Source organism: Bombina bombina, chromosome 1 (assembly GCF_027579735.1).
Source record: "Bombina bombina isolate aBomBom1 chromosome 1, aBomBom1.pri, whole genome shotgun sequence".
Lineage (NCBI taxonomy): Eukaryota > Metazoa > Chordata > Amphibia > Anura > Bombinatoridae > Bombina > Bombina bombina.
Window position 1 is genome coordinate 1,441,316,999 of NC_069499.1, and position 12,117 is coordinate 1,441,329,115.

The window sequence follows — 12,117 nt, forward strand, 5'->3', positions numbered from 1 at the left end:
AACATTCCCCAAAGACAAATCAGTAGGATGTTAGGCATTTCATCTTCTACAGTGCACAATATAATTAAAAGATTCAACGCATCTGGTGAAATTTTGGTGCATAAAGGGCAAGGCCGAAAACCACTTCTGAATGCTTGTAATCTCCGATCACTCAGACGTTACTGTCTCAAAAACCATCATAAGTCTGTAATGGATATCCTGATATGGGCTCAGGAATACTTTGGTAAACCTTTGTAAGTCAACACCATTCGCAGCTGCATCCAGAGATGCAAGTTAAGGCTTTACTATGCAAAGCAGAAGCCATACATACACGCTGTCCAGAAGTGCCACCGACTTCTCTGTGCTCTGTCTCATCTGAAATGGACAGTACCACAGTGGAATCATGTTTTGTGGTCAGACAAGTCAACGTTTCAAATATTTTTCAGAGTCGGAATGAGGGAAGCAGGAAATGATCTCAAGTTGTCCACTCTGTTGAGATAATCTATCAAGTCTTGCCAGTTCTACAAGGGTCCCTCAAATATTTTTTGAAATGGAATTGTTAGCTTGAGAGCTGTTTATCTTGTGGTTCCTGGATGTGGAGATACATCTAAATAACAATTTAATGTTCAAAAAAGCCAAAGACTTTGTTAGAGTTTTCTTCATACTAGCAAGGGAAATAAATGCTAGAATTAGGAGTAAGTAAATGAGGAACAGGTCACTGAAGAGGTGTGCAGGAGAAAAAGAGCTACACCTGAAGAAAAGAACAAGGCACAGAATACACAAAATGGTCCCACTAGATTTAATATGATCTATGGGGCCAATTTTTCACAGCCCGAATGGGGCCGTATACCCCTGTTTCCGTGTGAGCCTTCAGGCTCGCCGGAAACAGGAGTTAAGAAGCAGCCGTCTTAAGACCACTGCTCCTTAACTTGTCTGCCGCCTCTAAAGTGGCCGAGAGCAATCTGCCCCATCGCATACAAATGGGTTCATAAACACCCACGGCCGCAAATCTGCAGGGGCAGCATTGCACAAGCAGTTCACCAGCACTGCTTGTGCAATGATAAATGGTGACAGTGTATGCTGTTGGCATTGTATCGATGTCTGGCAGACATGATAGCTACAGAGGATCATGTCTGCCAGACATATGATAAATCGGTCCCTGTGTGTCAATAGGTGAATGATTACAAGATAGACAATACTCAATTGATTATAATGAAGAGTGACTCACAACTTGCAATTTAAGTTCTTTTTCCCCGTTAGCTTATACATTCACAACAAGATTTTCTTGAATCTGAGCCATTGTATACAACGTGTTGGCAGAAATGTTATGCAACTCTGTATCCAAGTTGAACATTATATGGCTTCAAGCAGTTGCAAAAATAGAGGGGGAATCATCAGGAAGCCTGGTAAGTAAAACATAGAAGAAACAACTAGATTGTATTATTACCATTTTACATTTCCTTTCACAGACACAAGGTAGATATAACAATAAATTAGATATACATCATCTTTTTATGTTTTGTAGAAAAAATAATACATCTCCAATCTAAGCATATTTAGTTTATCTACACATCATAAAATGATAGTAATGTGAAAGTGTTAAAAATGCTTCAACTGACCACGTTCTTCAGTCAACATTAAATCTGAATGATTTAGCTACCATTTTTAAATTTGATTTTGCTCATGCGTGTTGTTCTTCCATGTATGTTAAAACCCCTGGAACAAATTTTCTTGGATAGCATATCAAATGTCTGTTTTGTTATTTGTTTTTCTTTTTTTTTTAGTTTATCAGTTTTTTATATGCTTTGGAAGATTTTTGCTCTAAACTTCACCCAGGCTGCACATAATATTTTTACACAGCAAACTATTACAAATTAATTTTGGTGTGTGTGTGTGGGGGGGGGGGGGGGGATTCTACAGGTATATAATATTATTTAAATAAATAATCATAAAATCTAACCTAAGCAATTATATTTTAGATAAGCTATGCAACTTTGGATCCAGCTTTAAGTGATAAAGTGCAATTTCCTTCTTTCTACCGGACAGTCCCCAATGATTTTTTACAATTCTTGGCAATGATAAAAATAATAAAATATTTTGGCTGGACATGGGTTGGTATCATGGTTTCAAATGATGAGGCTGGACTAAAGGCCAGCCAGGTGCTAGAGCATGAACTCATGGAAATTGGTGCTTGTGTTGCCTTTTTGGAATTTCTTCCTTACCAAACAGCATCAAGTTATAATCATAAAAAAGAAATGATCAAAAATTTGGAAACCTCCTCTGCCAATGTTGTTATTGTCTATGGTGATCAAGACTATGTTCTCACTTTACAGATAGCACTGTTCATGTTTCCAATCCAAAAATCCAAAGTATGGATTATTTCTACTCAATGGGATGTTTCAGCTGGATTTCACTATGATTTTCTTAATTTTAATCAATTTAATGGTAGTTTGGCCTTAACACTTCATCAAAAAGAAATTCCAGGTTTGGAAGATACCCTGTCTGGAGTAAACCCTGACATTTACCCAAATGATATATTTATTCATTTTATATGGTGGGAACTCTTCAATTGTCTGTGGACAACAAATCATCATGAAAATAGGTGTAAAGATAATGAGACAATAAAGGATTTGCCAGATCATAGTATTTTAACTGACATTTCTGCTAATAGCTACAATATTTACATTGCAGTGTATGCGTTGGCCTATGCCTTGCATAATATGTATCATAATAAAACCCAGACAAGCAAAGACACAAGAGACATTAAACATTGGGAGGTAAGTTAAATAATAAAGATTATGGAATAAAACATAGTTCTTAATTAACTTCACAAAAGCTAAATATTAAATTTATTTATAATAAATAGACTAGAGTCCATAACACTTAAATAAAAAGGAACAGTCTACTTGAGAATTGTTATTGTTGAAAAAGATAGATAACCCCTGTATTACCCATTTCCCACTTTAACGTAAGCAACACTGTTATATTAATATATTTTTTACCTCTATGATTACCTGTATCTAAGCCCCTGCATACTGTCCCTTATCTCATTGCTTTTTCAATCTTTCATTTTAGCCAATCAATGCTGGTTCATGTATAAACATTATCATTATCTCCAGCAGTGAGCACAACTTTATCTTTATGGAACACATGAAATAGCACTGTTAGTCTGCTGTGCAAGATTTAAAAAGCTAATAAAAAACACTGAGAAAAAAGGCGGCCTGCAGGGGGCTTAGAAACAGGCAAAAATATGGCTAGATTACAAGTCTTGTGTTAGCCTTAAAAAGCAGCATTGAGAGGTCCCAACGCTGCTTTTTAACGCCTGCTGGTATTACGAGTCTGGCAGGTACAGGTGTACCGCTCCCTTTTATTCCGCGACTAGAGCTTACCGCAAATCCTTTTACATAAATTGCGTATCCTATATTTTCAATAGGATTTGCCTAACGCCAGTATTACGAGTCTTGTAAAAAGTGAGCGGTACAGCTTCTCCTGTCAAGACTCCTACCGCATTTAAAAGTCAGTAGTTAAGAGTTTTATGGGCTAACGTCGTAACATAAAACTCTTAACTAAAGTGCTATAAAGTACACTAACACCCATAAATTACCTATTAACCCCTGAACCGAGCCCCCCACCCACATCTCAAACACTTAAATACATTTTTTAACCCCTAATCTGCCGACTGGACATCGCCGCCACTTTAATAAATATATTAACCCCTAAACCGCCACACTCCCACCTCGCAAACACTAGTTGCATTTTATTAACCCCTAATCTGCTGTCCCTAACATCGCCGACACCTACCTAAATTTATTAACCCCTAATCTGCCGCCCCCAATGTCGCCGCTACTATATTAAATTTATTAACCCCTAAACCGAAGTCTAACCCTAAGTCTAACCTCCCTAAATTAAATATAATTTAAATAAAACTAAATAAAATTACTACAATTAAATAAACCCTAAGATAGCTACAATATAACTAATAGTTACATAGTAGCTAGCTTAGGGTTTATTTTTATTTTACAGGCAAGTTTGTATTTATTTTAACTAGGTAGAATAGTTATTAAATAGTTATTAACTATTTAATAACTACCTAGTTAAAATAAAGACAAATTTACCTGTAAAATAAAACCTAACCTAAGTTACACTAACACCTAACACTACACTAAAATTAAATAAATTTACTAAATTACCTACAATTAATTACAATTAAATAAAATAAACTAAAGTACGAAAAAAAATACTAAATTACAGAAAAAAATAAAATAATTACAAAACTTTTAAACTAATTACACCTGATCTAATCCCCCTAATAAAATAAAAAAGCCCCCTAAAATAATAAAAATCCCTACCCTATACTAAATTGCAAATAGCCCTTAAAAGGGATTTTTGCGGGACATTGCCCCAAAGTAATCAGCTCTTTTACCTGTAAAAAAAAATACAATACCCCCCCAACATTAAAACCCACCACCCACACACCCAACCCTATTCTAAAACCCACCCAATCCCCCCTTAATAAAACCTAACACTAACCCCTTGAAGATCACCCTACCATGAGACGTCTTCACCCAGCCGGGCACAAGTGGTCCTCCAGAAGTCTTTATCCGATCCGGGCAGAAGAGGACCTCCAGATGGGCAGAAGTCTTCATCCAGGCGGCATCTTCTATCGTCATCCATCCGTGGTAGGGCGGGTCCATCTTGAAGCCAGCCGATGTGGAGCATCCATCCAGACCGACGATTATACGACGAATGACGGTTCCTTTAAATGACGTCATCCAAGATGGCGTCCCTTGAATTTCGATTGGCTGATAGGATTCAGGCCAATAGGATTGAAGTTTAATCCTATTGGCTGATCCAATCAGCCAATAGGATTTAGCTTGCATTCTATTGGCTGTTCCAATCAGCCAATAGAATGCAAGCTCAATCCTATTGGCTGATTGGATCAGCCAATAGGATTTTTCCTACCTTAATTCCGATTGGCTGATAGAATCAGCCAATCGGAATTCAAGGGACGCCATCTTGGATGAAGTCATTTAAAGGAACCGACATTCGTCGTGTAGTCTTCGAACTGGATGGATGCTCCACGTCGGCTGGCTTCAAGATGGACCCACTCCGGATGGATAAAGATAGAAGATGCCGCCTGGATGAAGACTTCTGCCCATCTGGAGGTCCTCTTCTGCCCGTATTGGATGAAGACTTCTGCCCCTCTGGAGGACCACTTGTGCCGGGCTGGGTGAAGACGTCTCATGGTAAGGTGATCTTCAAGGGGTTAGTGTTAGGTTTTATTAAGGGGGCATTGGGTGGGTTTTAGAGTAGGGTTGGGTGTGGGTGGTGGGTTTTAATGTTGGGGGGGATTGCATTTTTTTACAGGTAAAATAGCTGATTACTTAGGGCAAATGCCCCGCTAAAAGCCCTTTTAAGGGCTATTTGTAATTTAGTATAGGGTAGGGATTTTTATTATTTTTGGGGGCTTTTTTATTTTATTAGGGGGATTAGATTAGGTGTAATTAGTTTAAAATTCTTGTAATTATTTTCTTTTTTCTGTAATTTAGTGTTTTTTCCGTACTTTATTTAATTTAATTGTAATTAATTGTAGTTAATTTAGTTCATTTATTTAATGATAGTGTAGTGTTAGGTGTAATTGTAGCTTAGGTTAGGGTTTATTTTACAGGTCAATTTGTACTTATTTTAACTAGGAAGTTATTAAATAGTTAATAACTATTTAATAACTATTGTACCTAGTAAATACAAAGTTGCCTGTAAAATAAAAATAAAACCTAAGATAGATACAATGTAACTATTAGTTATATTGTAGCTAGCTTAGGGTTTATTTTATAGGTAAGTATTTAGTTTTAAATAGTAATTATTTATTTAATTGTAGTAATTTTTTTTAGATTATTTTAAATTATATTTGGTGGGTTTAGGGTTAGACTTAGGTTTAGTGGTTAATAAATTTATTATAGTGGCGGCGACATTGTCGGCGGCAGATTAGGGGTTAATAAGTGTAGTTAGGTGGAGGCGACATTGGGGGCGGCAGAGTAGGGGTTAATAAATAAAAAGTAGGTGTCGGCGATGTTGGGGGCAGCAGATTAGGGATTCATAGGGATAATGTAGGTGGCGGTGGTGTCCGGAGCGGCAGATTAGGGGTTAATAATATTATGCAGGTGCCGGTGATGTCGGGGGCAGCAGATTAGTGGTTAATAAGTGTAAGATTAGGGGTGTTTAGACTCTGGGTTCATGTTTTCAGTCGATTCTGCCCTATTGATTCCTAGGGGGAAATCGTGCACGAGCACCTTTTACCAGCTCACCGCTACCGTAAGCAAAGCTGGTATTGAGGTGAGATGTGGAGCTAAATTTTGCTCTACACTCACTTTTCTGCAGCTAACACCGGGTTTAAAAAAATCCTCTAATACCAGCATTGTCTTAAGTGAGCGGTGAGAAAAAACTGCTCGTTAGCAATGCACCCCTATTACCGCAAAACTAGTAATCTCGGTGATAGAGATTATACAGTAAATTAATATATACTAATAAGATAATTTAAAAACAGATTAATGAAAACAAATGTTACTTAATGCAGATGTAATGAAATGTAAGAGTTGAGAATGATATGAATTTAAATTAAATGAATCTCACAGACACATTCAGACCTCACACATGCTGATGCATATAGATTGAAGAGGCTTTTAAAATGCAATTCTTTTAAGCATAGCAAAATTGCTCACGTGAAAGTAATGTCTTTCCTTCTGTAAGAGCTAGTAAAATTATATTTTATATATAATGTTATTTCAAAATATGAAGCTAAATAACAAGTACAAAATGCAAAATGTGCTTTATATTCCTATTTGTTGTGGGCTGAACAAGCGCATTCCTTGGGTGTGTCTGAAGGTCAGTCACAGGTCTTATCTTATTCTCTAAGCATTTTTAAACTGTTTCAGTTTTATCTTTTCAAATGTAAGCTGGTTTTCTTTGTTTCAAAACACAAATTCTGCTTATTATTATCCTGATAGAAAAGGATGTGAAACTTGAAACGTATCCAGTGTCAAACAAGACTTTTTCATTTTTATTTTGTATGGTAGACAGTTTATCACTGATGATCAAAACCTCGTGTGCATAGAGAGAAACAATGCAAAATCACTGGAGGCTTTTTTTGAACATTGCATTGTACTTTATCTAGGTATCTTCATATCCAGAATAATGCATAGTTAAAGAAACAACTCTCAAGCTAAAATTTGCTTTACTAAAAATGTTATACGGAACCTCCCAGTACTGATGATAATTTTATCAGAGTGGAGAGCTTTTGCATATTAGTGTGTCATCTCCTGTTCTGTCTATAAGTTACTCACCTATGATTAAAGGGATAGTAAACTTAAAAAATAATGTTATATCATTCTGCACATAGTTCAGAATTATGTAACGTTGTCTTAGCGACAGCTTTAAAAATCAAAAGATTTGAGAGATTTTAGTTCTCAAAGTTGCACTCACCTGGTCTCCTCTCCAGGCTCTTATGATCAGGTCTTCTATTTCAAAAGTGATTCGCGGGCACGCTGTCTTGCTATTGAACTAAATGTACCTCACTCCCGATCTGGTCTGGTAGCTGAAGCGAGCGACATTTAGTTCAATAGCGAGATTGGCACGCTGTGCGCCCGCCAACCACTTTTGAAAAAGAAGACCTGATCAGAAGAGCCTGGAGAGGAGACCAGGTGAGTGCACCTTTGAAAAACAAAATCTCTCAAATCTTTTGATTTTTAAAGCTGTCGCTAAGATAAGGTTACATAATTCTGCACTATGTGCAGAATTATATAACATGATTTTTTTAAGTTTATTGTCCCTTAAAGGGCCTATTCTGTTCCATCTTAAAGTTACTGAACAATTCCATTCTTACTAAGAGCTCATCCTTTAATGTCTATAAGCAAACATCTAGTCTGTCCTGTTCCAGATTACAAAATTGTGAAATCATGTCGTCTTCTTGTATTCCTTTTCTTTCAATCTACATTCGCACCTTTGCATCAGGTTATATATATATACAAATATTAGAATAATAAAACCCAGTGAAGTATAACAATTTGCCCTGTCTCTGTTCCGTAGCACAAGATGTGCACAATTAATGATGAGAAAGGCCTCACAAATGAGGGGAACAGAGGTAACTCACTACCGCCACTATAATGAAATCACATCGAGTGACCAATAGAACTCACCAACCGGGTAACAGCGTCCCTCTCACTTCATAACCGTGCAGCTCACAGGATGTCTCCGGTGTGTCTTCGGTGTTCTTCGGTTACCTCCTACGTCACAGTCACGTGACCTACCCTCTGGCCAATGCTATGCGCCCATCACCTGCTCCAGAACACCACTACGATTGCAGCTGAAAGTGTCCGGATAGCTACTAGAATAGGAAGACTTGAAGAAGTTGATGACCCGACACTATAATTCAATAAAATCCATATCTTTATTGTACAAACTTTAAAAACTTGGAAGAAACAGCAGGTACTGTCATAGGTTTGGCATTAACAGGCTTAGCACTGTCAGGCTTACGCATTTTGGATTGAATCCGTAGTCATAGCCTACAGTGCTAAGCCCAATGCCTGTTTAAAAAACAAACACTTGTAATTGGTTAAAACAAACATCCGCCTTAATGTTATAACCCAATCAGACAGTGATCAATATTACACGCCTTAAAAAGTCAGTCTACAATCAGATACAAATAATGCTGCAATACTTGCACAAAAACAGTATCATTGTGTTATTACAATGTGGAAATTGACACAATCAGAACTGTATAGAAACAAAATAAGATTAAAAAATGGAATACAAAAATGAATGAATGAACATAAAAGGAAATGAAGAATATATACAAAAAATAATAACTGTATATCCAGAAGAGCAATCAGCAGGACTATAATATACCATAATGATTAACCATTAATTATCATTTAGGCATGTCAAGCTAAGTATATCCACTAAATGACAACATAAACAACTATCTACTCACTGTGCTAGAAATTGCAAATCTAGCTTTTCATAACATAAACCTTGTTTCATGAAAATACGCCTTGATTAAGATATATATATATATATATATATGCATGAGTGGTACCTAGTCATATGTTGAACATCACATGCTGCACTAAACGATACAATGGTAGATGTATAAACAATCACCAAACTGAGTGTGTTTAATTCACTATAATAAAGATAAATAACTCAGAAATGGCTAACTAAATAAATAATGGGAAATGTTGAAGAAGGAGGAGCGTCAAAGATAGTCAAGATATCCACAAGAATATCAAAATTGACTACTACTCCCAATGATTCATGATATCATATTTGGAATTTAATCCATTGGGCACTCGTGTGCCCAATGTGAAAATCCAAAAAGCTTCTTTTTTTGCCAATAGTTGGTCAATGTTACCACCCCCCTTAGGTCTATTTACTTTTTCAATAGCACACCAGTTAAAACTGGTTAGATTACCCTTATGAAAAACACCAAAATTATTTACTAAAGGTGTTGTTGACCTTCTGATATCGAAGGAAGAGAGATGTTCTCTTAACCTTGTATTTACATCCATCAAGGTGAGTCCAACATTCTGTACCTCACATTGAGTGCATTCTATAAGGTAGATGACATAATCGGAGGTACAGTTCATGCAGGCACCTATGAGGTAACTCTTGCTGGTAACAGTGCTTGAGAAACTTTTAGTAACTTTCACATATTCACACGATTTGCTCTTACGGTGTCCACATTTATACATCCCGGTAGGTTTCAACCATGAACCACTAGGGTGCTTTTCAGATTTGAGCTGGGTAGGGGCTAAAATGGAGCCCTTAGCCCTTTTTTTGACTGTATCAACCAACTTATCCTCAGCTGTCAATATGGAAAAAAAAATTCGTACAATGCTACAGATCTTTGGATATTGGGCACTATGTGTAGTGACAAAAGTTACACCATCAAAGGGTTTGGTATCCCCAATCTTGGTCAATAATAAATTGTCCTTCGTAAGTTTATCAACCTGTGCTCTGGCTTTGTTTACTTGCTTTAAAGGATATTTCCTAGCCTTCAATCTCCTAACAAGATCTATCAATTCAGTAGAAAAATTTGTGGGATTAGTGCAATTTCTTTTGAGTCTAGTAAATTCCCCTTTCGCAACTGCGAAAAGCACATGTCTGGGATAGCAGCTAGTACCCAGCAGCAATGAATTCCCAGAAATGGGCTTTCGATAAATGGTAGACTCAATGGTTCCCTTGTCTGTACCTATCAGTGTTAGATCCAGGAAATTGATACACTTGGGGCTCCATACATAGGTAAATCTCAATCCAATCTCATTGTTGTTAAGATAATCGCCGAACAAAGGAATACTGGTCTGATCTCCAGTCCAAATAAATAATAAATTGTCTATATACCTCTTAAACAATGAGATATGGTATAGGATAGTCCTACTGATTGATCTTCTGGATATACAGTTATTAGTCTTTGTATATATTCTTCATTTCCTTTCATGTTCATTTATTCATTTTTGTATTCCATTTTTGAATCTTATTTTGTTTCTATACGGTTCTGATTGTGTCAGTTTCCACATTGTAATAACACAATGATACTGTTTTTGTGCAAGTATTGCAGCATCACTGTCTGATTGGGTTATAACATTATAAGGCGGATGTTTGTTTTAACCAATTCCAAGTGGTTTTTTTTGTTTTTTAAACAGGCATTGGACTTAGCACTGTAGGCTATGACTACAGATTCAATCCGAAATGCATAAGCCTGACAGTGCTACGCCTGTTAATGCCAAACCTATGACAGTACCTGCTGTTTCTTCCAAGTTTTTAAAGTTTGTACAATAAAGATATGGATTTCATTGAATTATAGTGTCGGATCATCAACTTCTTCAAGTCTTATATATACATACACACACTTTACTTATGTCCTACTATTTTTGTAGTTATTTTCACCTCTTAAGAACCAGGTATTTAAGATAAAAACTTGCCCAAAAGACCAGATAATTTTTAGCATTTTTGCCATCACTTCATTTAAACTGAAATAGAGCCTTGTTTTTTTTATTTAAAAAAAAAAATAAAAAAAAAAATATATATATATATATATATATATATATATATATATATATATATATATATATATATATATATATATTTAGCAGATAACCCAAGGTATTGATCTAGGCCCATTTTTTGTATATTTTATGCCACCATTTCACTGCAAAATGCGATCATGTTAAAAAAACGTTGGGATTCTCACTGGAATTATTTACATACTGCTTGTGCAATCATGATACAAATGTTTGTAAAAGCTTCCTCTTTTGTTCAGAAATAGCAGACATGCATGGCTTTGCCATTGCTTTTTGGTTTTAAGAAGGCTGCTAATTGCAGCTGCACAACACACTTCTGAAATTCAGTTAAGGGGATAATCAGGTGGCTTGTAAGGTTAAGTTTAGCTAAAGTGTAGAGCTTACCCTCTCACCTTACACCTCCCACCCTCTGATCCCCAACTGATCTCTCCTAAACAGTTCTCTTCATTCCATCAGCCCCCACTGGTAACCACCATTTTAGGTACTGGCAGACAGTCTGCCAATGTGGATTTTTAGTGCTTTTTTTTAATATAATTTTTTTAATTTTATTTTCCACAGTATAGGGTTCCCCCCTTACCCTCCCACCTCCCTGATGCCTCCCAAACAGCTCTCTAACTCTCCCCCTTCTAATAGTGTCTGCCAATACCCAGTTTATATAAATGTATGTATTTCAATTAAGTTTTTTTTTTAAATAAATATTTTTCTGTAGTGTAGTGCCCCCCCTCGCCCTGCATACCTCTTCGCCCCAAGCAATCCTTTTCTAGGGTATTGCTTTCCCCTCTCCCCTTTTTCCCTCTCTCAGAGTTTTGTTACTCCAGAATCCTATCTTGGTATCTCTTCAACACAGAATATCAAGGGAACAAAGCAAATTTATAATAGAAATAAATTGGAAACTTTTTTTTTTAAAATGGAATGCTCTGTCTGAATCACACATGGTTTTTTTGTTGGGAGGGGGGGTTCACATCTATTTAAAGGGACACTGGACCCAATTTTTTTCTTTCATGATTCAGATAGAACATGCAATTTTAAGCAACTTTCTAATTTACTCCTATTATCAATTTTT

General features: G+C 36.4%; 1 protein-coding gene across 1 annotated transcript in view; it reads left to right on the plus strand.

Annotated features, from left to right (window-relative positions):
* The first annotated feature begins 2,099 nt into the window (after positions 1-2,099).
* The window catches only part of LOC128665933 (vomeronasal type-2 receptor 26-like), a 73,757-nt gene continuing 63,739 nt past the window's right edge, over positions 2,100-12,117 (plus strand). The window contains exon 1 of the mRNA XM_053720213.1: positions 2,100-2,756. Within this exon, the coding sequence (XP_053576188.1) occupies positions 2,100-2,756 (657 nt within the window). The remainder of the gene's footprint in view (positions 2,757-12,117) is intronic.